At 35.5% G+C, this 27,482-nt stretch overlaps 1 protein-coding gene and 1 pseudogene across 1 annotated transcript; both read left to right on the top strand.

The window, feature by feature from the left end:
* The first annotated feature begins 2,857 nt into the window (after positions 1-2,857).
* Positions 2,858-4,729, top strand: LOC132037203 (premnaspirodiene oxygenase-like). The gene is made up of 2 exons (XM_059427677.1): positions 2,858-3,745; positions 4,106-4,729. The coding sequence occupies exons 1-2, from the start codon at positions 2,858-2,860 to the stop codon at positions 4,727-4,729; spliced, it is 1,512 nt and encodes a 503-aa protein (XP_059283660.1).
* A 13,048-nt stretch (positions 4,730-17,777) lies between these two features.
* On the top strand, positions 17,778-23,500 carry LOC132038398 (uncharacterized GPI-anchored protein At1g61900-like; annotated as a pseudogene).
* Positions 23,501-27,482: the final 3,982 nt, after the last annotated feature.

Below are 27,482 nucleotides of genomic sequence, written 5' to 3'. Positions count from 1 at the left end.
AAGAAAATTATAATTACAGCTGAAACCCTTTCACGTGAAGCCAAGAGCATTTTTTTGAAGGTTATGATTCAACATATAAATCACATGATGAATAAAAAAACTCAATAGACTGAGGGTGTGTTCGGTGTGGAGGAAAATGTTTTTAAAAAAAAATGTTTCTCTGGAAAATGTGTTCTTGGAAAATAAGTGAACTTCTACTTATTTTCTCATGTTCGGTTGGGCAATGGAAAATAAGTGAATTTCTTACTTATTTTTTCATGTTCGGCTTCATACCGAACACACCCTAAAAACAAAAGATGTTGCCGCCACCAACAAGAACCTTCTTTAATATTTTTCTTTCTTGCTGCCAGCCACCAGCCCTGGCGGGTTCTTTTCTTCTCTCTTCTTCAATTTACTTTGCAGTATAATTAGGAATTTTTACGCGTTACAGTACTTCTAATACATAATTAGTGGTAATAACTACCTTTTATTTTAATTACTAATAATAACTAAATACTTTTCTAATTTAACTATTATAGCTACACAGTAACTTTCAATTATCATTTCACAAATACACCTAAAAATTAGCACCCCCAATCCCATATCCCCTTTTAATGGTAACAATATTAATCACTTAATATACATTACCATTTTCTCTCCTTTTTCATAAATTCTTACCTTTTAAAAAAGGAAAGAATCTGTGAATGCCCAGTGAAATAGTCGTCTTCTTCCTCTCTTCCCCCTTCTGCAAAAAATTCACTTCCATTCTCACCAATCAACAAGTTTTTTAGGGTTTTGAGAAAGTTTTTTAGGGTTTTGAGAAGATGAAAAATATATGTATTTGTGTATGTTCTTTGATATAACTACCTATTGTTGTGGTTGGTGGTGTATTTTTGTAAGTTTTTCTATATATTTGTGTATTTTGTTCAAATTAATTCCATCAGTTCATCTAGTTTCAAATACACGGGTGATACAAATACATGGTAAGTTTTCTAGATATTTATGTATTTTGTTCAAATTAATCCCATCAAATCCATGGGTGATGCAAATTGTTACTCACACAGATGCATGAGATTTAATATAAAATACATGGGGTTTGATTTAAAACTTCAAATACATTAGTTATGCTATCAAATACATGGGTAAATAAAAAACGAAATCAATATTGAAAACTTCAAATACATTACCACTAAATACATGGGTGATGCAAATTGTTACTCACACAAATACATGATATTTAATATAAAAAACATGGAGTTTGATTGGAAACTTCAAATACATTAGTTATGCTATCAAATACATGGGTAAATAAAAAACAAAATCAATATTGAAAACTTCAAATACATTGGCTGTTGAATGTTTTCAAATTTTGAATTTTTGATGTTTTACGTTTGAATGTTGAAGATTGGATGAAGGAATAGAAAACGGTTATAAAAAAGATATCTAAAATCTGATTTTGTGGAAGAATATGGTAAAAAATACCAATTAATAACTAATTAAATGATCCCACCGTTATGGCCTAAAATCAAGGGATATGTTTTCTTTTTTACTGTGTTTCTATGAATTTACACGCATCAAATACATCCGAAAAAATACCTTAATTTGGGAAAACATAGCTACAAATGGTAATATTTAAAAGAATAGTTATAAATGATAGAAAACTACCATAAGGTAGTCATTTGAGTAATTTTACCATATAATTATAACCCATTGTTCAACAGTTTTTTAACTTAGCATGAAATTTCGTAGCAATCACAACTTCACTAAAAACTGTGTTCGTCATCATCGGGATATTTTTTGGGACAACAAACGACTTTCAAAGCAAGCATAAATTTATTTATTTTAACTCAAGATCGAACATGTGTATTAATCTCTAACTATGATGGTTTTAATATTAATACCAATTCTAGAAGATACTTTATTGACAACTATAGCATAGATAAAACACTATACATACATACATGAATTATAATCTTGAATTAGGTTAAAGAAACGTACTGTTCAATAATTGATACAATAACAAATGTACCGTTGTTGATTCACTTGCTCTCGCGCTTTCAGAAGGATGTACTGTTGTACCACGTAAGCTAGGGTTCTTCTGAGAGCTTGCTATCACGCTTTCACAAGGATGTTAACTGTTGTACCACGTAAACTAGGGCTCTTCTGATAGCTAGGGAACAAGGGTTGGAACGTTGTCTTTACTGAAAAGAAGTAATTTTCTCTTTTCTCTTTTTTAAATTTTAATAGTTCTAACAATTTTAGAAAATGAAAGCAAAAAGTGCAATCCAAAGTCGGTCATAATATTTAAGACTGTTTTAAATCATAAATTTTATAAAAATAATATTATTAATTGCGTGTTCAATTAAACAATACCCATATAAATTAAAATGAAGGGAGTAGTCTTTACGTCTCCAAGATCCAATTGATAGAATTAGGTGGCAATATTAAGGGTCAAGACAAGTCAACAAAAGACTGGCATACTATGTAAAATGTTTTCATGAGAATACTATTCTTTTGGTATACGTAACAGTTTTTGGAACATATCATATTTGTTAAACTATCTTTGAACCACGAGTTATTATGCTCACCTTCTAGACGAACATATCCCTATAAGCAATATCATAGATTCAATAATATATATAGCACGTGTTGTAACTCATGTGAGTGAATCCATTATATTTGTTTATAATCAGCAATCTTTATAGTTTTTCAACCTGATGGCTTATTTGGATTTGCCCTAGTGGTCTTATTTTGGTCCAACCTGGAAACTCAACTTAATGAACAGTTTCTGATCATTACCCTCTATATAAGTAGCCATCTAAAAACTGGAAAATTCATCAACTCGAGTTAATTACCTTTCTTTCCTGTACTTAATAAGATGGAGTTTCAATATTTGATTTCTTTCTTGCTATGCATGTCCTTCCTCTTCCTTCTAGTTCAAAAATGGAGGAAGTCGAAAACCTTACTGCCTCCGGGCCCGTGGAGGCTACCTATTATTGGAAGTGTGCATCACTTGACGAGTGGACTACCACATCGAGTTCTCAAAAACTTATCACAAAAATATGGCCCCATTATGTACTTACAGCTCGGGGAAGTTCCCACAGTAGTTGTATCTTCCTCACACATGGCCAAAAAAATCCTAAAAACTCATGACCACGTTTTGGCATCTAGGCCAGAAACCATGATGGGGAAAATTATTTGTTACAACTGTAAGGACATTGCCTTTTCTCCATATGGTGATTACTGGAGACATATGCGTAAATTGACTGTCCTGGAGCTACTTAGTGCCAAGATGGTCAAATCCTTCAGCCCAATTCGACAAGATGAGCTCTCAAATCTCCTATCATCCATCAGATCGATGGACTTAGAGTCGCCAATCAACTTAGCAGAAAAGCTTTTATGGTTTATGAATGCTGCGACATGTAGGTCAGCATTTGGGAACGTGTGTAAAGATCAAAATGAGTTGATAAAATTGATTCATCAAGCACAATCATTATCCGGTGGATTCGAGCTGGCTGATCTGTTCCCTTCGAAAAAATTTCTACATGGGCTTAGTGGGATGGAATCTAAACTAATGAAAGCTCGTAATAAGATAGACGTAGTCTTAGACAACATTATCAATGTGCATAGAGAGAACCACACAAATGGAAGAAGTTGTAATGGTGAGTCTGGAGTTGAAAATTTGGTCGATGTTTTTTTAAGAGTCATGGAGAGAGGCGAATTTCCAGTTTCCCTAACAAATGACAACATCAAAGCAGTTATTCTTGTAAGTGTATTCCTTTTCCCATTGTCTTTTTTATTTTACAAAATATCTAAACCTTGTAATTTTTCTATCGAAAACCTAAAAAGGACCACATGCATCATGTACTACTTCTCAAACTGTTTAGACTTCACTGCCATTATAATTTGTTAACGACTAGTACCATAACTTTTTTGTGTCTTCTTAGCTTTTGGTCTTTCTAATATTAATGAAACCAAAGTTTCACTAGTTTTTTTCAGAATATTAGCTTTATGTCAAATAAAAATTTATTCGACAATTTTAAAAAGGTAAAACGCAATTTTGAGGGTGTTCCATGAAAGTAATGTGATGTATAGTTACTTACTCGTTTGACCATATTTCGCGTAGGATATGTTCGTAGCAGGATCTGACACATCATCTTCAACGGTTATTTGGGCATTATCAGAATTGATGAGAAGTCCGAGTGTCATGGAAAAAGCACAAGCAGAAGTGAGAGAAGTCTTTAAGAGAAAGAAAACATGTAATGATGATACTGATCTTGAAAAGCTTAATTACCTCAAATTAGTGGTCAAAGAGACACTCAGGTTACATCCTCCAACACCTTTGCTGGTCCCGCGAGAATGCAGGGAGGAAACACAGATAGATGGATTCACTATACCGTTGAAAAGCAAAGTCATGGTTAATGTGTGGGCAATTGGAAGAGATCCCGAGAGCTGGGAAGATCCTGAATGTTTTATACCCGAGAGATTTGAGAACAATTCTATTGAGTTTAATGGAAATCACTTTCAGTTTCTTCCCTTTGGAGCGGGAAGACGAATTTGTCCAGGAATACAATTTGGTTTAGCTCTTATTACTCTGCCGTTAGCCCATTTGCTTTGCAATTTTGATTGGACACTTCCAGAAGGAATTAATGCAAGGGATTTGGACATGACTGAGGCAAATGGAATATCTGCTAGAAGAGAGAATGATCTTTACCTGATCGCTACTCCTTATGTGTCTCCTCTAAAATAACTCTGAAATTTTGCTTTAATAGTGCTTGCTCCACTTGTTTTAGAGTGCACCGGCGTTGAATAAGTTCAGGCTTGTAATAGTTTCTTTACCTTTTCTGTTTCATCCTTCTCATCCAGTGATGAGTAATGGATCAAATAACTGAAAATTGTATTTGATTTTTTAATTAGCTTTTAAGATACTTTTATGTTGAGTAGCTCCATTTTTATGTTTATGCCTTAAATTTCATTAGCTTTAAAAGTCATTTGTGTGTATATGTGTCTAAGATATACGAATTGAGAATTGAAATTGTTTTACATTAAGGACCACGAATGAGTTATATATGATGATGGATAAATTTGGATTTAGCTAGGTGACTGATTAAGTCAAAGTTAAGTGGGAAGACCAAAAAGATGATATATAACATGCATGAAATTTGTGCTGACTACTGGAGAATAATTAACTTATGTAGACAACCATGACGGGGATTATGAAAATGTATACAATCGAAAATTTATTTCACGCGATAGATTTGAAGAGGGGACTAGTTGGGAAAAGCCACCTTGTAAGGCTATTAACAATGACTTTTTTCCCAACTATTCACAGTGGTAAAAAAAAAAAAAAAAAAAAAAGGAAGACTTAATTGATTATTCAAGTGACAAAAAAGCTAAAATATTGTTTATTTCCCTCACTCGGTTTAAATTACTCTTTTTGGAGCGCGGCTAATCTAAAATCGCACTTCGTAAGGTCTATTGAACAGGGAAGCGTTTCCTACCATATTTTTTCATTAAAAATGCATGTGTTGGCCTTTTTTTGGCCTTGTCTATGAAAAATAGTCATGAAATTTCAAATTCTACCGGTGGAACTCCAGAACAATTTCACCTGTGAAATTTTGACTTCATAATAATAGCGCTATAAAAGTCGAAAATTAGCTACTTATAAATTTTACCTAATTTTTTTCATTTTTAATACTTAAACCCAATAATTCTGATTAAAGGTGACTGGAATTCTAACAATCCCACCATAACTTTTACGGGTTATTTTGTTTTATTGTAGTCACGTTAAGTAACTTTTAAGAGGGAAAAGACATCATGTTGGGATAATTAGTAGGCCCACCCACACTTATTTTGACTAACTTTGGCCTTTAACAATATTTAAAAGGCAGAAATTTGCCGCAAATCAACAAACGTGAATTTGTATTTGTATTTGTATTTGTACTGTATAGAAGAGCCGGTTGGCTCAATTTTTCCGTCGTCCGTTCCTATTTAAAAAAAAAAAAATTAAAATTGTGGGCCCCATATATATTAAACAACAACTAATATTAAAAAAAAATTGTACTATATAGAAGAGCCGGTTGGCTCAACTTTTTCGTCGTCCATTCAAATTTAAAAAAAAAAAAAAAAATTGTGAGCCCCATATATATTAAACAACAACTAATATTAAAAAAAATTGTACTATATAGAAGAGCCGGTTGGCTCAACTTTTTCGTCGTCCGTTCCAATTTAAAAAAAAATAATTGTGGGCCCCATATATATTAAACAACAACTAATATTAAAAAAAAATGTGGGCCCCATATTAAACACCAACCAGTATTAAAAAAAAAAAGTGGAACTCACCACCTCCAAACTCAAGGGAAAAAAAAGTGGACCCCATATTAACAAAATCAAGCAATATTTACTATATAGAAGAGCCGGTTGGCTCAACTTTTTCGTCGTCCGTTCCAATTTAAAAATAAAAATAAAAATTGTGGGCCCCATATATATTAAACAACAACTAATATTAAAAAAAATGTGGGCCCCATATTAAACACCAACCAGTATTAAAAAAAAAAAAGAAGAAAAAAAAGTGGAACCCACCACCTCCAAACTCACAAGAAAAAAAAAGTGGACCCCATATTAACAAAATCAAGCAATATTAAAAAAAAGAAAAAGTGAATCTCATATTAAAAAAATAAACAATGTTAAAAAAAAAAGTGCATCCTATATTAAAAAATCAAACAATTAATCAATAATGATGGATTCATTGCCACATGCGTATCAACCCATTAGTGGGAGCAAATGAAATTATTGTACAACAACATACTTAAAATACTTATATATTAAAATAAGATAGAATTTAATTACTTTTTCATTTTTTCCTTACTCTAATAAATGTGAAAAGAGATTAATGTCATAAAAAAAAATTAAATGGAGATCAAATAATTAATAAGGTAAATTAGTGAAATTATAATTCTAATTGACGTTTCCTTAAAAAACCGTGTAAAAAATAACATGAGAATTAAAATGAGTTAAACGAAAAATATTTACTAAAAATTAAAAAATAGAAGTTCTTCATTTAAATAGAAAATCAAATTTCTACTTTGTTTCATTTTAAACATGTAAAATTAATATAATAATTTGAATTAGAATTATCCAAATCAAAATTTGATAAAAAAAAATTATATGTATTACTTTACTATTACTACTATATAGAAGAGCCGGTTTATAGAGGCAAGATCGTCGTCCGTGTTCGGTCCCACTTTTTTATTTAAGGGCAAAAAAATGACGTTTTATACTTTATATTACCAACTCTTCTAAAAAGTGGATAGAAATACTTTATTATATTTCTATTTTTCTACTATATATAAACGTCATCGTTTACCCATAAAATCTGTCACTCTTAAAAAAAAAAAAAAAGTGGACCCCACACTAAAAACGCCAAGCAATATTAAAAGAAAAAAGGTGGACCCCACCCTCTCCAAACTCATAAAAAAAAAAGTGGGTCCCACCCTCTCCAAACTCATGAAAAAAAAAGTGGACCCCATATTTAAAAAAAAAAAAAAGGCAACGTAAAAAAAAAAAAAAACGTGCACCCCATATATTAAAAAATCAAACAATATTCATGTAATTCCCAAAGTATCCCCATCAAGTCAATAATAGTAGATTCATTGTCACATGCATATTAACCCATTAGTGGGAGCAAATGAAATTATTGCACAGCAAAAAACATGGACCCCATATTATTATTCTTCTTCAAAATATTTAATTGCTGTATTTGCTATTCCGCCATGTCATTTATTTGTTATGTTTACTAAAATAAATATACTTAAAATATATATATTTAAAAAATAAGATACAATTTAATTACTTTTTTATTTTTATTCTTACTCTAATAAATGTGAAAAGAGATTAATATCAAATAATGAATAAGGTAAATTAGTCAAATTATAATTCTAATTCACGTTTCCTTAAAAAACCATGCAAAAGACAACATGACAACTAAAATGAGCTAAACCGAGAATATTTACCAAAAATTAAAAAATAGCATTTCTTCGTTTAAATAGAAAATCAATTTCTACTTTGTTTCGTTTTAAACATGTAAAATTAATTTAATAATTTGAATTAGAATTATCCAAATCAAAATTTGATAAAAAATAATAAGTATTTTACACCTTTAAATTAATTGAATTAAAATTGAAAATATCAACTGATGCTTAAATATTGCTATTATTTTATCTCAAAGAGAGGAAAATAGTTTTCTTTTAAACAAGTCTTCTCTTTTAAAAAATATTAATAAATTTTTGTAGCAAACACGAATATAATAAAGTTTTAGATACGAAGCACAAACTAAAATGTTATATTAATCGTATTTTGAACATAGTATATATATATACTATGTTCAAAATACGATTAATATAACATTTTAGTTTGTGCTCCGTATCTAAAACTTTATTATATATATATATATATATATATATATATATATATATATATATATATATATATATATATATATATTATCACTATCTAAACACAACTACATATACATGTATACACTATAATCCGAAGTGTTGGGCCCGTGGCGATCTAGTCTCATTTAGGAAAAAGAAAAGAGCAAGTTGCCTCATTTCCTATGGTCTGCGGCTACGAACAGATTCTTGGCAACACAAGAGTTCCTTGAAAGCTGATGAAGGTGGAGTAGATCAACAAAAAACTCAACAACATGGTATTTGTTATAGGAAATGTAACCCTATGGAAGATGCACTATCCAACTATCCAAGTATGCCACCAGCCCACCACATTCTCAGAAACTAAAATCTTCTTGAATGAAGCTGACCTCTCAATGGAAGCAACGGGTCCGTTAAGGATGGACAGACTACAATTACTATCCATCAGGATAAAGGCCAAACTTTTTACATATCATTTAGTCCTGTTTATCTAGAAGCTCCAACCCTGGTTATTGTGTGAAAGAGTATCTTTTATATCATACCCAAGAGGAAAATCAAACTTGCCTAGGCCACTTAATTGCCAACGCTAATTGAAAAAATTGAGAAGCACATACAATAGCCTAATACTCCCTCTGTTTCATCGTCACTGTCCTAGTGTTTTATTTGGGCTGCTCCAAATGTTTTATTTGGGCTGCTCCAAATTTATTTTAACTTTCTTTGAGAAATAAAAAAGGTTTTTGCCTATTACTATAACAAAGGTATCATTGTGTCAATTTTTTCATCCAAAAGAATTTACAGTTCTAAAAAGTTGATTTTATCTTCATTTTTAGACAAATTCCTATTAGATATAACCAGAGGCGGACCCAGGATTTTAAGACGACGGGGGCATCATCAAAGGAAGATGCACGTTAGTCGAAGCACCGACTTCAAATCCTGGGTCCGTCTCTAATCACAATTTTCTGCAACATCGCATCATTTGAAAATTTTGTTAAACACCCATAGAACCGATGTATAAAATATATAAATGAAATGGTGTAATTGTTTAGAACTTGCTCGCTGGCCTGGTGGTTTGGTGTCAAGTTATACACGTTAGGTTCCTTGTTCAAAACCTGCCAGCAACATGTTTTGTTCCTTTTTTTTTTTTTTAACTGTCATCTTAAAAAAATGTTGTAGTCTGGACTCGAACTTGGGTCGCTCGCTTATGCATAAGGAGCTAAGGGGCATGCTTACCAACTGACCCACTTCAACAGATATTTTTGAGGGGTCCTCTTAAAATATATGGTAGTTTTTCAAGGTATATACACATATATACAGAGTTTTTCTAGAAGTTAAGGGGGACACGTGCCCCCCCACCCCACCCCACCCCACCATGTAGGTCCGTCCCTGGATATAACTCATTTTGATATCACAACCAACTAAAGTATGACCCACAAATAAGATCAGATGGAGGCATATAGTGGCGGATCTAGGATATTCTCTGAGTGGGTTCGAAAAATAAAAATATAGTGCCCGAGGCTTAACTTGGAACCTCAAGGTAAATTTTGAACCCCCTAAACCACTAAACCAACCCCTACTATTGTGTTCAGTGTGTTCAAAATCTATATATGTACATAAGACATAAAATACCTTATGCATACAGTGTAATTTTTTGCCGAGGGTGTTCGAGTGAGCACCCTCAATGGGCTGTAGATCCGCCCCTGGAGGCATAAGCAAAGGTGAGTCCGAGGTTTAAAAAGAAAGTAACTATTAATCTGCATCAGGTGTTTACATCAAACCAATGCAGCTTACCATAGTTATTTAATTTAATAAAATAAAAATATACATTAATTAGTCATGATAATTGTGTGTTCCAAAACACATGTCATGTATTTACTAGTTGAGTGTAATACCAAGTACAAATAAGTATTTACCTTTAAAAAGTGGATGCATCTTTTCTTATAAGATATAGGGTTTTTAAGTGTGATTTACCCTGTAATTGTATCGATCCATCATTTTTTTGCGCGGATTGCCCTTCTTTTGGGGTGAACTTTAAATTTTGCCCCTCATATTTGTGGTCTTTCCTCATATTGCTGGTCTTTAATTTTTGCCCTTCGCGTTGCAACCCTGAGCGTTCACGCAGAAATCATGAGGTTCTGGGTTCGAACCCCTGCTCAAGCATAAATTAAAAAAAAAAAAATTGCAAGGCAAGGTTTGGGTTGTGTGTGTCTGCGGACCCGGCATACACTGTTATGAAATTACCAAAGTTATCTTGGACCGGCATACTCATGCCTTATGGGCGGACTTGGCATAAGTATGCTTAGGTCCGCAGTGATAATTTTGGTAATTCCTTAACAAGTTTATGCCGGGTCCGGCATACTTATGGGCAAACTTTTAATGGGAAAACTTTTAATTAAGCCTTAACTAAAAGTTTTTTCCTAGTTATGCCTTATGGGGTAGACTTTTAGTTAAGGCACAACTAAAAGTATGCCCCATAAGGCATAACTAAAAGTATGCCCCATAAGGCGGAACTTTTCCTTAAGGCATAACTAAAAATTTGCCTTATAAGACAAAGTCTATGTCTTAAGGAAAAGTTATGCCTTATGGGGCATACTTTTAGTTATGCCTTAACTAAAAATCTGCCCCATAAGGCATAACTAGGAAAAGACTTTTAGTTAAGGCTTAACTAAAAGTTTGCCCATAAGTATGCTGGACCCAGCATAAACTTGTGAAGGAATTACCAAAGTTATGCGGACTGACATAATTATGCCAAGTCCGCCCATAAGGCATAAGTATGTCGGGTCCGGCATAACTTTAGTAATTCCTTAACAAGTGTATGCCGGTGGGGGCATAGCGAAATTTAAACTCTGCCTTGCGATTTTTTTTAAAATTTTTGACTGAGTGGGGGTTCGAACCTGGAACCCATGGGTTTTAGCCGAAGGGCAAAATTTAAAGATTTCAAATATGAGGGGCAAAATTTAAAGACCACCCCAAAAGAAGGGCAATTCTGCGAATTGCCCTCGATCCATTATACGTTTTTATTTTTATGATAAGCACTCATTCTTCTCAATAAATAATTAAAGGAAAAATATGTCCAATGTGTATTTTCCCCCATTCCATTTTACGAAGTTCGAAATATGAGGATGAAACAACGTATTTTTTACGAATCTAGACCTAGACTTTTAAATTCTTTCGAAAATTTCATATTTAGAACTACATAAAAAAGTACTAACATAAATCACATGAATATTTAATAATTTAATTAAATTTTATAAGAAAATTGTGGTCAAAAGGAAAAAAGGTTTACTCAAATAATACTAGGGCCACGTAAAATAGAAGAAACAGAGTACTTGAGTCCGTGACTTTTGTGGGTTAAAAAAAAGAAAGTTGAATCAAAATAGCACAAATAAATAAATAAATACAAAACTAAGTTTCACGCACGAAATTCGTGCGTGAAAGAGGGCAACAAAAGCTGCCCCCTGCCTTTGTTCTTTGGCCAATTTTTTTAAAAAATTAACGTTTTTTCTGTACTTTGACTGAAGATTAGTCATGTTTCAAAATGCCAGAATATCAATATTTTATATAGAACTTAATATCTTTTTTTGCGTACAATAATGTCGGCTCATTACATCAAGTACACCTAAATGTTTGGATCATCGTTTTAGGGGTTCTAAAGTACCCCGAAGTAAGTTTTCTTTATTTGGAAACTTGTTATCTTTAGGTTTAAGTGTCATATTTTATAGTGTTTTGATTAATTTAGGACGTCGCACGATTTATTATTAATTGACAATAAAGACTAAGATAACTAATTATCATTAAGAAAATAATAACAAAAAATATATATAATATTAACATAAAATGTACACTTTATTTACAAATACACAATCTCAAATCCCATATCTGGGAGCCTTTAGAGTACGGCTAGGCCTAAGGTCAACCCCACCACCCCCACCACCCTCACCATCATTTCCATCTCCCTTCCTCTTCTTAATCTGTACATGCTCTATGGCATGATCATCCTTGCTTCCCTTCCTTCCCTTCTTTCGACCGGACCACCGTTCGCCTTATGCTTCATGAGAGATGACGGTAAGCGGTGGGAGTGGGACAACAGCATCAGGAATCTTGTCAATCTCATTAGGAGACCTGTCCGCAGGCGCAGAAGAATGAACCTGAAATAACATATAAACAATTTAGTTTAGATTTATCGTAAACTAAACATGAAATAAATAATTAATAAATTATTTTATTTTATTGTAAAAATCAAACCTGTGTGTCGACGGCCTCCTGAGATGGCTGGTGAGAGGGCTCCTAAGCTGGCTCCTCAACGGTCTCCTGAGTGGGCCCCGGAGCTGTAGCTGGAGCCGGAGATGGGTCCACAGGCGTAGAAGAATGAACCTGAAATAACATATAAACAATTTAGTTTAGATTTATTCTAAACTAAACATGAAATAACACATAAAAAATATTTAATAAATTATTTTATTCTAAAAATCAAACTTGTGTGTTGACGGCCTCCTGAGATGCCTGGTAAGAGGGTTCCTGAGCAGCCCCCGGAGCAGGAGATGCAGATGGTGCCGGAGCTGCAAATGGTGCTGTATCAAACACGAAGTCCTCGAATATGTTGTCGAAGTCCAGATGTAGGCCACCACATAAGAATCACGAGCGGCGCTCGCCACAATGTGGACCACGGCGGTGGATATGGAAATGAAGGTCAGGGAACATAATTTGATAAAGGGTCCGGCGTATACAGAGGTGTCTGTGAAGTCGACGGTCGGGAAGAAGTCGTCGATGGGATATACGTAGTCGACGGCGGTAAGAACTCGACGGGATCTCGGGGCCAAGCGAGCAGCCTCATCAGCCTTATCACCTGCGCTGACGGCCACCGCTCCTCGGCGACCACGACCACCTGTTGCCTGAGGGGGGGGGGGGGGGCCGAGGTTTGGCACCGGTAACACGCTCACCGAGACACTCAAAGTCATGTGCCTGTCGCATACCAGTCTCGGCAAGCTCAATCATCCGTGCTGCATACTCCGCTGTCTCGAGGGCCTCCGTACGGGCAATGCTCTCATAACGCATCGTCTGAATGGTCCGTACTTGCATATGTTTGCAAATATTTACAATTGAATAAATTTGTAAAGTAGTACATAAGACGATGGATTAAATTTAAGACTAATAAAACTTACCAGCGCCTTATACCCTCCTGCGAGAGCTACGTGTCCTAGGCCATTTGGACGACGCCTAGTGGGGTTGCCAATGATGATGCGAGTGATTCGCATGTACCACTCCATGTACACATGGATCGGAGTGTCATGTCCGACCATCGCTAGGCTTGTCATCCTCGCATCCCAACTCTGGACCTGCTGCTGCATATGGAGCTGCTATGCATCATCGGCGCCCGCACGCTCATCCCTCACACAGTGGTTATGCTCCTAATCCGTAGCCGCAGGTATATTCTTTATATACCCAAACTGACGTAACACGCGGTCGGGCGCGTTATACTCAACGATATCCCTATGTATCAATGGACACCGCGATATCCACATGTGCTGACCAGCCCTACAAAACGCTGGCAGCTCATCCAAAATATGATCATACGGCGTCCATATAAAAGCCTGTAAAAAGAATTGAACTAGTTAACAATAAAATACTAAAATAGAAGCTATGTGGTCTAGCGTGTGGATCCAAAATATGAACATACCGTACGCGCCGTCATGCGGTCCTGGCGATCCTAAACGGGAGAAGGGTGCGGGTGCGTCTCCGCACATCGGCGTACGCCTTGCGACCATCTCCGCGCGTATGGCATCGATACAGCAAGATAGTCAGCGGGAGGGTAAGCTGGTGTGGGCTGAAAAGGTCTCAACCTAGTCCACACCCATATCTGATATAGTCATTAAAAAAATGTTTTATCAGTCATCGTTTGAAAAAAAAATATTTTGCGTTTAATTACACACACTTAAATACATTACCTGAAGGAGCGAGCAAAATGCAGGGACCTCTACCCTCGTGCCCATAGAACATCGGTGAATCCTCGATACGTAGCCCGGCACGGCGGCGCCAACTATAACATCCTAACTCGGCGAGATCATTGATATACCGAAGATACCTTAAGCTCACATGCGAACCCGAAATGTTCGGGAATAGGATGACCCCGAATATGATGAGTAGGTATAGACGCGCACGTCGGTCAACATCAGCCTGAGGCGTGTCCTCTCCAATCGGATGCTGTATGTCTATGAGGCGCAAGTGAGCATAAAGGGTCGACAACAAAAGCCGACTCTGGCTAGAAAAATCATCAGGCGGAGTCGCGAAACCGGTGAGCCTAGTTAACTCATGAGGTTCCTCAATATACAATGGGTGTCCATTAACCTGTAGCCCATAAATGACCTCCACATCCTGGAGGGTAATAGTAGCCTCACCGGTGCGGAGATGAAATGTGTGCGGCTCCGATCGCCACCACTCGATCAAGGCCGTCACTAGTGACCTATCGTGCTGTACTCGACCAACTTCGACGCACCGGTAGATACCGCCCCGACGTAGTATATCCAAGACGCGAGGATGTGGAGGGGGAGCAGCTAAGATCTCTCATGTTGAGTCCCCTAACCGGGTACGGACCTGAGCCTCAGGCTGTAGGTCGGATGTCCATATATGCTGCGACCTATGCTCCGGCTGAAGATATAGTACCTCTCGGTCGAAGGGCCCCGGATCAAGAGGGTAGTGATCCATCTGTTTTACGCATTTTAAATCAATCATTAACAAGTAATATTAGTTATATAATCTTTTATCGAAAATTATATTAAGGATTTGGTGATCCATCTGTTTTACGCATTTTAAATCAATCATTAACAAGTAGCTAGCAAACAATCCTAAACTAAGGGTTTTCAATCCTAAACCAAGGGTTTTCAATCCTAAAATATAAATATTGTGGTGATCCATCTGTTTTACGCATTTTAAATCAATCATTAACAAGTAGCTAGCAAACAATCCTAAACTAAGGGTTTTCAACCCTAAAATATAAAAATTAATAATTAATAAGTCAAATAATTAACAATTAGCTAGCAAACAATTAGCATAAACAATTAATAAATAAACAATGAACTAACTAATCAAACAATTAACAAATTATTATCATATATTTAATAAATAAACAATTAACTAACTAATCAAACAATTAACAAATTATTAACAAATAAACAATTGGCTTAACAAAACTAAATAAATAATTAGCTAGTCTAACAATTGAAATAGCTAATCTAACAATTAACAAATACTTAAGTCGCTAATCTAACAATTAACAAGTACTAAATAAACAATTAATAAATAATTAACAACAAATAAACAAATAAAAAAATTAAAAAAAGGGGCAGTTCCAAACAGCCCCAAAAACGCAAAAAAAAAAAAAAAAAAAAAAAAGCGCAAAAGTTTTTTTTTTTCCGAAATCCGCAACAGTTACACAATGATCATGCTTAGGGTAATAATATATTTAACAATGTAATAAAAAATTCGTAATGAAATACCTAGATTGAAGCTTTTTTTGAGTTTTCCAAATGAGTTCTACGCCGCTCTATTTTGAAATCCAACCTTAGAAACTTGTTCCTACACTTCAATATACCAAGAATATTGACTTTCGGGTTGAAAAACAAAACGAAAATGACATTTTTGGGCCTTGGGGACCACTGAAATCGCCTTTAATGGCGGGTCTTTTTTTTTTTTTTTTGAAAACTGGGGCACCGTGGTGGGGAAGGAGGAGGGGCGACTTTTGTTGGCCTTTCGTGCGTGAAACTTAGTTTTGTATTTATTTATTTTTGTGCTATTTTGGTTCAATTTTTTTTTTTTTTAACCCACAAAAGTCACGGACTCAGAATACTCCCTCTTCCATCCCGGTTTAAGTCTTACATACATATTTAATTTAGGAGCACGAGACTCAAAAGTCTCTTTTTATTTTTTAAATTTTATATCCAGTTAAACTAAAACACGGTAGTAATATATTGTTGATTTCTAAGGACACTTCCTTCCCCTGTCCCACGCAGGGGACGGAATTGACAGAGGTCAAAAAGTCCAATGGAGGAAACACTGCTTCTTCTCCTCAAAGCAATCCACTCAGTTTAAGATACCCTTCTAAAGGCCGCATCTCCAGCACGTGACTATTCTTCATTTGAAAGTGAACTATTGAAACCGCAGTCCACTCTTTTACTCTAGCTGTATTCACTAATCCTCCTGAAAATACGCAGCTGACAAACAGCTTATAACTTAATTAAACATAGGAAATATTCACTCATATGTTTATACGGAATACTAATAGCGTAGAATAACCTTTCAAATACATGTGTTCAGTGTTTATATACACACGCATTCTTTGACATTAATGTCATTGATCAACACTTGAAAAATGAGCATGGAGTCTCAAATTTTCCTGATACAACTCTCTTTAGTGTTGATTTTCCCTAAGTGTTTGTTCAAAGTCATTTGATTCGTCCTCGTTCAATATTTTATTACTTGTAAAAAAAATTCAAGTAAGGAGGAAATTATCTTGATACAATATAGCAATTGTACTTTATTCCAAATTTAAGTCAGTCTAACCTTTCCAGAGTCATCAGCTATTATTAGGATCAAAAGTTTTGAAAATGAACAGCATTTGTATTCTTGAATTAACATCATGTGGTGATTTGATTTCTTGATATTTGGAATTGGGGATAAAGAGATAAAGGAGCTTATTGGTGTGGTTAGTTTTTGTTTTCTTCTTTCCCTTTCTTTGTTCTCAAAGCAGTGTTTGGTTTATATTCTGATTTGTCAACTTCAAAGCTGATCATATTTCCCACGTTGAGAATTAGGAGTCCTATCGGTTCTAAATGAGGTTTTTGCCATAATCAAGATGAGTTCTGCAAACATATCTTGTGCCACTTGCGGCTGGAGGTGGCAGAACGAGTGGTAGAGAACTATCTTCTAGTACTTACACATCTATTTTTTCTTAGAAATTTAAGATCATAGCGCGCCTACATGCTAAAATTTTGTACCACTGTCCTACAATGTGACCGGTAAAAAGAAGTTATCATATGCTCCTCACTGTGCTCAGATAAAATCCATTTCCTGTTGAAAGTTAACAGACAAAATTATGTTTAGAAATCCCTACTATTTTTGGAACTAATATATGTCGGCTTGATAAGGTAGACGTAAGCCACATGAGTAACTGATAATGTCTCTCCAACATTTGGTGCACTAGTAGACTTTCTGCACAAGCAAGTTGTTTATTTCTAAGACCCCAACATGATGACCTTCTTGTTGAGATGCAACACCTTGATGTGCATCACTAATTGAACTCACACAGCCTTTTGGATTTCCATTTGCTATGATAGATTTCTCCCCCACTGATGTTCAATCATTTATGCGATCTTTATGAACTGTGTCTCAGTTTCAGGATTTCTTGGATCTCTGTGCACTCAAGATAGTGATATTCTGGACTCTCATTTATTAAGTAAAAGTAATTATGATGCCTCTCCAAGCATTGCTCCTGAAGCTATGTTGCCTTCGCTAGCACCTTCACCATTAATGCCAATGCCATTTACATACACTGGTGTGCCAAAGTTATCAGGTATTTACTACAGCAACATTTACAAACATTTCGTGCCCAAAATCAAGGAATAACATTCACAAAATATCACGCAGAGTGGATTTAGATGGCAAAGAAAAAAAGTAAAATTTAGGTCCTTTCTGACTTGTACACCATTGCTTAATTGCCTGCCAATATTTTTAGGCTTATAGTGATAACGGCAAAGGTCCATATATGCCCGCGGACTATACGAAATTGCACACATTTGCCCGTCGTTTAAAGGTCAGTCCGTCCATGCCCCTAACGTTACGTTTTGTGTAACCCATGCCCTTGAGTTAACGGAAACCTGACAAAAATATTGGAGGGCAAATTTGTGCAGTTCCGCATAGTATAGGATCATATTTGATCCACTGAAGTTCCTAATTATTATGGCACAACAGCAACAATATGGCACAAGATATTATTGCATTCCAAAACATAAAAAATATTTGCAATTACAATTCATGCATCCACCATTACATTACATCTAAATTATACAACTAAAAGATCAAATGCAATTACAGCCATCTTTTAAAGATTATTTTCACAAACAAGAGCACCATTTTACCTTTTCAAAAAATTTGTTTTACTAATGATAATATCTTTTTTTTTGTCAATTTGTTGATAACCTGGATAATTCTTTCTAGATATTTTTCATCTTCCCAGTCCCAATATCTACACGATAATGCAATCAACAACTTCTTATTGTACCAATAGTTCTTAGATTTTTTTTCGTAATGCACTTTATGCTAGCCAACGATTTTTTGGTACTGCATTTTGAAACTCCACACTTATTGTGCAACCCACACTTTGCTCTCTTATTCTTTCACTTGTTTATGAAATGTCGGAAGCTTCGAGTTCTTCAAATAGTTGTGGAAGGGTTCGTCACTCCATCTCACATCATGGACTCCAAATAATTCTACTAAATTTATGTTATGCGTGGAATTCGCGAAAGGGACAGACCACATTAAATTTTATGTAAGACCATATAAATCCCTAAAATGTAATATTCTCTCTATTATTGCTATCAAAATTTGAGCACTGCAGGAGACGTTTTTTCGGGTGTCATAAGTCTGATGTAAGTTATCTTTTTTTCCTTGTGATTTTTTTGTGGCAGATATCTAATGAAATTTTTTTATGTTTAAGTTTTGTGCGGCAGTTGTTGCATGCATTATCGTATAGCTATTGGGACTGGAAAGGCGAAAAATATCTAGAAAGAACTATCCAGATCATCAACTAATTGAAAAAAGAAGAAGATATTATCATTAGTAAAACAAATCTTTTGAAAAGCTAAAATGGTGCTCTTGTTTGTGAAAACAATCTTTAAAAGATGGTTGTAATTGCATTTGATCTTTTAGTTGCATAATTTAGATGTAATGTAATGATGGATGCATGGATTGTAATTGCAAATGTTTTTTATATTTTGGAATGCAGTGATATTTTGTGCCATATTGTTGCTTTTGTGCCATAATATTTAGGAATTTCAGTGGATCAAATATGACCCTATACTATGCGGAGCACAAATTTGCCCTCGATATTTTTGTCGAGTTTCGTTAACTCAAGGGCATGGGTGACGCCGACGAACGTAACGTTAGGGGCATGGGCGGACTGACCTTTAAACGACGGGCAAATGTGTGCAATTTCGCATAGTCCACGGGCATATATGGACCTTTTCCGTAGTGATAATGAACTTCCAATACATCATAGGGATTGTTCTACCAAGTACTAGTAGTAAATTTCACATAGTTGATATAAGCTGGTCACCGACGAAAGGTGCCTTTTAACTTTGGGATTTTTTTCATTTTTGGCCCGTTGGCCCAAATTAATTACACGCGGTGGTCAAAATATACATAATCGTATACATTGGTTATGTATATCATATACAGTATATGTTATTCATACTATATGTATATTCATGTATACAAAATGTATATTATATGTATTTTTTTTTTTTAGACTAAAAGTATTATATGTATATTTATACTTTAATATATAAAACCTATACGTTTGTTGGCTATTATTTTTTTGAGCGGTCCCAAAATGTAATTATCCCTTTAACACTTTTCAGGACATTGTGCATTCAATTTCTCAGCTGTGGATAGCATTTTAAGAACAACAGCAACAGATTGTTGGTCTTCATTTGCTCCATATCTTGCCAATGTGATATGTTGTCCTCAATTAGATGCCAGCCTAGTGGTTCTTTTAGGGCAGGCCAGTACTGAATCACAAAGTCTTGCACTGAATGTGACTCATGCTAGGCACTGCCCATCAGATGTCGAACAAATTCTAGAAAGTCAAGGTGCCAGTGAGAAACTTCTTGACATTTGTTCTGTGGATCCCTCCAATCTTACAGAATCATCTATTCCTGTTATAGATGTTAATGAAATTGAAAGCAGTTTAAATACATCAGCTTTGCTGGCTGCTTGTGAAAAAATAGATCCAACTATTGAGTGCTGTAACCGAGTTTGCCAGAATGCTATATCTGCTGCAGCTGAAGTTTTAGCTTTCAGGCATAAAAATGTGACAGCCGCCCTCGCCTTGCCAGAGAAATCAACTCTTATAAGTGACTGTGAGAGCATTGTATTACGATGGCTGGCCAGCAAATTTGATCCTTCTTCAGCTAATAGAATCATTAGAGTACTTTCAAGCTGTGAGATAAACAAATGTAAGTGCAGGAATGTGGAACTTAAAGCAATAATAATAGGGACTTTTTCATTTTGGCCCATCGGCCGAAATTAATTATGAGCGCTAGCTAAAATATACTAAACATATACACTGATTGTGTATATTATATGTATATTTGTGTATACAATATGTATATTTACACTTAATATGCGGAACATATTATTTCCTTGGGCGGTCCAAAAAAGTTAATTATCCCATAATAATACTATCATTTTGACACCTGATAGTATTATTGTAGATGAAACTGTTTTGTAGCTGCGCTCTTTTGGATTTTGCCTTTTTAAAACATCTATCAAATAATTGGAAACTAGAAGCTACAAGTTGAACTACAAGTCTGCATAATTTTTTCGACCTCTGGACGAGAAAATGTGAAATTTAAACAATTTAACTTTGTCCTCTAAAAATTTTGACTGATGTTATGCATAATGTGTCATATTTAATTAGGGCATTATATATTTTGGGATGCTTAATTTAGGCTCATTCTTCTTTCTGAACTATTAGCATGTCCATTGGTGTTTCCGGACATAAAGAACATTTTGAAAGAATATGGAGAGGTGACAAGTAATGAGACATCCTGCTGCGATGCAATGAATAGTTACTTGTCGCGCTTGCAACAGCAGAGCTTCATTACAAATCTCCAAGCTCTAAATTGTGCCACATTGCTTGGAAAGAAGTTGAAAGAAGCAAATATCACCAGTAACATTTTTGACCTTTGCCATGTACACCTCAAGGATTTTTCTATTCAAGGTTAGCTCCTTTGCAGCATCTTTTCATCGTGCAATTATTTTCTCGTGGTACTGGTTTGGTTATTGACATAGTTTGGGTGTTCAATTTGTTCTTATTACGTGGAACCCTGGATTTGATTTGCCACATACTGATGCATCAGTGGATGAAAAAGGTAATGAATTACTCTAAATTATAGAACTGTCTTTATAATCATATGTCGCCATATAAAGTAGAAGACACGTGAAAGTAAATTGAGTCGGAATATCTAATGTGATTTAGATTACTTGTTTAATCTTGATCTCTCAGAAGTATGGTTCAAACTTCAGCAGTTTGGAGTTGTTTTTTTTTTTTTTTTGACATGTTGAACTTTATTATAGAATTTGTTTTTTCTTCTGGCAGGTAACATATCATTTGTTGCTTATATACACTTCATTGCCGAGGCATATCATATAGTCTTTTTATTAGGTACAACATTGTTTAACATACACAACATGAATGAATGATGATACTTTTTTCTGCTCAATAATTGAATGATATTTATGTCTTTAGAGAACTGCAACTGTCATTCATTCTCATGTTTGACTGATTTTTTATTTTTTTACTTCAGAATCGGGATGCCTCTTGCCGAGCTTGCCTACAGATTAAACATATGGCCAGACTTCAGGAATTGGCTTTATTTGTGATCTTAATGACAATGTGGTAGCTCCTTGGTCCTCAGCATATTCTAGTGCTGTTTCTACCTGCAACAACAGTATGCACAACTTTACTTTTCCCTTCTGAAAACTTTGAAAGATATTGAGAAATTAGCTTTCTTTATAATTGCGAAGGTCTTACAGCTTCCATTCTCCTCTTCTTCTGATTATTCCCCCATCACACATGTATCGTTTACTTTGATAATGACAAAATAATTTTGCAGCTGTTGCACTCCCCGAACTTCCCAAGGCAACATCCTCTCAGCTCAGTAAAGGTATGGCACAATAGCTAGAGCCTTTTATCTCTGAGTGAAACGTACTTTAATGGCTCGATGTGTTTGGAATGCGTTTCTGATTACAAAATAAGCTTTTGGATAACTCATTCAAACCTATAATAACATATATCAGCTTAATATGTTGTTACGATAAATTTATTGGCTTTCTAGACATAACAAATATGACTAATGAAGTTGGTTTAAAAGTTGGTTTAACAGATATACTGATTAAATTAGGTGATATAATCTGAACCAGACAGGCCCTTATCTATTGCATACATATTTCACCAGCATGAGATGTCGAATTCAATAATTTCTTTACTGTATACTCCATAGTTGATGTTGCTCTTTGGGGGAGGATAGAAATTTTGGTCAAGTTCATCCTTATGGTCATGGACATTTCTAAATTGACCAACCTTGCTGCTTTTGAATCTGGTAATGAGGCTGCAATAATGTTAATGGATTTCTCAAGGAGAACTTGGAACTAGATCTCCAAATATTGGAGTCCATAATCTTCTTCATTGTAAGGAAGCTACTCTTTCAAGCAGAATGCTTAGCTATAATTTCTCCAAATTTAAGAAAGTTTTGGAGCAAGAAAGAGTAGTAAAATTGGATTCCTAAAAGTTTTGGAGCAAGAAAGAGTAGTAAAATTGGATTCCTTTTTAGAATTGCTAGAGACATCTCACAACTAGAGAGCTACAAAGAAGGAAAAAAAAACTTTATAAACTTGTGGTCTTAAACTTGTCATAACAGTTATGTGGCTATAGAAGCTTCTCATTGGAGGTACAATGAGAAGTTTAAAGTTAATTGTACTCAACTATAGATATGTATCATTCTTTTTTACATGAACTAATAACGAAATAGTATCACATAAAGAAATAGGCATCCAACATTGAGAGGGTAGAGTTAGATGTTACTAATCCATTCCAGTCCTTTTGTGTCATAAACTTTCTAATGAAGGAAGTTACTTTTCTCCAAATTTGTACCTGATTATTAGTATAGAATGGCATACTTTGAGGGCCAGTAATCTGTTTACAGCATATAATTGTATCTAAATATGTAAAATTTTCTTGCATTTCAGGAGTTTACATCAAGGATATGGTGTATCCCCTGCTTTTTGCTTCATCAATGGTCATCCAGTTGCTCATTTAAGTTGGCTGGATCACTTGAATTTTCATCAAAGAAATATGCTACAGTATATAGTAACACTTATATTAGACACTGTTTGTATGTCCTGAAAGAAAATGTTAGCACTAGTAGCTCAAATTTGCAGCCTTTATAGCATCATTTATCTATCATTCACCATTCTCTATTTTTCTTTTGTATGTTGCAATAAAAATTGTATAGAGAAAATTTGGATTGGCGATTATTGTATATACTTGGTTTATTCAGAGTTTAATCTGCTAGTCTTGGTGATCAGTATTTTAAAACTCTTTTTTCGGTTGGCCGTTATGATATTGACAAAATTTTGGTTTGTATACCAAAATTGAGAGAATGCTTTGGCAAATTTTTACCAGGTCACATACCATCATAGATAAATTTTTGTCTAGGATAGATGTTTACATTTATGGAAGTTCAGTTTTATGTCCCCCTCCCTTTATTTATAATCTTCTGTTCTATATGCTATTCGTATGGCAGGAGTCTAGCCAAACCACGCCCCCCGCCCCCAACCCCACCCCTACCTCAAGATGGATTAACTAAAATAAATATTATACATGTGAGATAAAATAAAGCCCATATGATTAAACCCTTTTATTGTCTTAAATACATATTTTGATTAGACCAATGATCAATTCATTTTGTCACGGTCCCTCACACAATCAAACAAAGAACGAGTAGCTATTCAACGAGTGTAATCTTTTACCTACTGTCATAAAATGGAGAATGGCGATTGTCCAATTAATTTTAGTCTTGTTACTCTCACCAGAATTAATGTAACTGAAAGAGAATAAGATTTCACTTAACCAAGGAACCTTTTTGATAGGTAAAGATTCCAATCCACTTCAAATGAAAATTATAATTACAGCTGCAATCCTTTCACGTGAAGCCAAAAGCCTTTCGTTATTTTTTACTTAAGCTTATGATTCAAAATATAAGTCACGTGATGAATCAAAATTCAAAATACACAATATATTGGAAAAAAAAAGGGTTTTGCCGCAACCAACAAGCACGTTCTTTATTTATTTCTTCCTTGCTGCCAGCCGCCAGCCCTGAAAGGCTCGTTTTTACTCTCCTCTTCAAATCACTTTGTAATATAATTATAATCCATTGTCAACAGTTTTTTGTCCTTAATTAATTAACATAAAATTTCGTACATTCACAAGCTCACAAAAAACCTGCCCTCATCGGGATCTTTTCCCGACAATAAAACGAATTTCACAGCAAGAATATATTAATTCATTATAACTTAAGATTGAACGTTAATCTTAAATCTAACTATGATGGCTCTAATACCAACTTAAGATATATTATTAATAGTCATAGCAGAGATTAAAACACAATATATACATGTATGAATCATAATCTTGAGTTAGCTAGGGTTAAAGAAATTACTGTTCAGTCATTGATTCAGTTACAAACGTACCGCTATTGATTCACTTGCTATCACCTTTTCACAAGGATGTTAACCATGGTATCACGTACACTAGGGTTCTTCTTGTTAGAATATTATGTAAATATTTAGTTACCATCTTTATTGATGTAAATATATTAGAAGAATATTTAGTTACCTTTATGGTTAGGTGTATATTTAGTTACCTTCATTATAGCCTAGGATCTTTGTATATATACACATGTGGACAAAGATTAATGGAAGCAGATTATTACCTTCTTACATGGTATCGGTAGGGCACGGTCTACGCCTCTCTCTTCCTCCAAAATCTGCGTCAACATCATCATCTTTCTCCAATCCGGCACCATGGTGATTCCTCCTCATCGACTCCACCAAGTCCTTCCCTGCCTTTGGGTCGTCTCCAACATCAAAAATCACATCTCCATTACTCTTGAGATGGAAAACGTCCAATATGGGACATGGGCGGAACTTCTTCAAAATCCACGCCAAGTCCCGCAGTCCTCCACCATATCATTCCACGGTCCCAGGAAAGGTGCCCAAAGCGATGCGAAAAAGAGTTATGGTCGACTCTTGATGCCACGGTTCTTGATGGATTTATCTACCATCTCTCACCGACCTATTGCATACTATCCTTGAACCCGACTCCACGGCCATGGAAGCTTGGAATAGGTTGCGTGACATATTCCAAGATAACAAAAATTCTCGGTCACTTTATCAGAGCATGAATTTTCTCATACTAATATATATGGAGGACTTCCTAATGCTTCCGTATTGTCAACGACTCAAGATTCTATCCGATTAACTCAAGAACGTCGGTGCTCCAGTCTCCAACAACCGCCTCGTCCTTCAAATGGTAGCCGGACTCACTGACGCCTATAAGGGGGTGGGTACACTTATCCGTCAAAGCAATCCTCTTCCTCTCTTCTATCAAGGCCGTTCCATGCTCATTCTCGAACAAACAGGCTTCACCAAACAGCTTGCCACGAGATCCGCTAATGCCATGATTGCTCAGGATTACGATGATAACCCCTCTTTTGGAAATAACCACCCAAACCGTCAGAATAACAGTGGTAAAAGGCATCAAAACCGCAGCAACAATGGTGGAAAGAACCGTGGCAGAGGTGGTGGCAATAGGGGCAGCAACAATCGAAACAATGGTGGTTTCAATGGTGGACGCGCGGTGACGACGGCACCACGACCGGCGACAATGGTGGCGGCGGCCTTGGATGGGAATGCACAACAATGGCGGTGGCCTACGTGTGTGGCTTTCAGTGCCTCTCTATGTCCGATCAACTACTCCCGGCCGTGGACAAACACTCACGGTAGGCAGTCACATACTTTCGGGCCACGTCCACCACAAGCTTTACTTTACCGACGTTCGACCCCCATCCGACCGACATCGGCAAAGCAATGCACACGCTTGGGCTCACTCCTCCGACGCAAATTGGTACACGGAATCTGCCGGCCACTTCTCATATGACATCCGCGCAAGGTAACCTCTCGTCTTATTTTAATTTGAGCAATAATCATGGTATAATTATCGGAAATGGTCATTCAATTCCAATTCGTGGTTATGGTCATAACAACTTAGCTCTCCCCAACCCACCTTTAGCCTTAAAAAATGTTCTTCATGCTCCTCATCTTATCAAGAACCTAGTCTCAGTTCGAAAATTCACCATAGATAACTCAGTTTCTGTTGAATTTGATCCTTTTGGTTTTTCTGTGAAGGATTACTGGACGGGGATGCGTCTAATGAGATGTGATAGTCAGGGCGAGCTTTATCCTATCACCACCACACCACCATCGTCTTTTGCAGCTTTAACTTCATCTATGTGGCATGATCGCTTGGGTCATCCGGGAGCACCTGTTTTCGACTCCCTTAGGCAAAATAAATTTATTAAATGTAATGGACCGATTAAGTCTCATGTTTGTCATTCCTGCACTCTTGGAAAATAGATTAAATTTCCATTTGTTGCATCTCATTCACAAACATGTATGCCATTTGATACTATCCATAGTGATCTTTGGACATCTCTCATTTTGAGCTCTTTGGGCCACAAATAATATGTTTTGTTCTTGGATGATTACTCTAATTTTTTGTGGACATTTCCCTTATCAACTAAGTCTCAAACATTACCCACTTTCTTAGTCTTTCTAAATTTCATTCGCACTCAATTTGAATGGGAAATAAAGAACATTCAATGTGATAATGGTAGGGAATTTGATAACGGTCCATTCTGGGAGTTTTGTAAATCTAATGGCTTGTCTTTTCGCCTCTCCCGTCCTCATACCTCATCACAAAATGGAAAGGCCGAAAGAAAAATTCGAACAATAAACAACATGGTTCGTACTTTACTCACTCATGCATTTTTACCTCCTTATTTTTGGCATCATGCATTACAAATGGCCACCTACCTCCTCAACATTCTTCCTCATAAAGGATTAGCCTATCAATCTCCTCTCAAAGTACTCTATCACAAAGACCCATCCTATTCTCATCTTCGGGTGTTTGGTTGCCTATGTTACCCCTATTCCCATCTAATAACATTAACAAGCTTCAAG

This window comes from Lycium ferocissimum, chromosome 11, assembly GCF_029784015.1.
Source record: "Lycium ferocissimum isolate CSIRO_LF1 chromosome 11, AGI_CSIRO_Lferr_CH_V1, whole genome shotgun sequence".
Lineage (NCBI taxonomy): Eukaryota > Viridiplantae > Streptophyta > Magnoliopsida > Solanales > Solanaceae > Lycium > Lycium ferocissimum.
The sequence above is the reverse complement of the archived record's forward strand: the minus strand, read 5'-3'. Positions and strand labels throughout refer to the sequence as shown.

Bases quoted from the DNA above. Each gene is read 5' to 3' on its own strand.
- LOC132037203 (XM_059427677.1), top strand. From the start codon at position 2,858: ATGGAGTTTCAATATTTGATTTCTTTCTTGCTATGCATGTCCTTCCTC. The intron at 3,746-4,105 runs GTAAGTGTATTC...TATTTCGCGTAG, and splicing joins ACATCAAAGCAGTTATTCTT to GATATGTTCGTAGCAGGATC.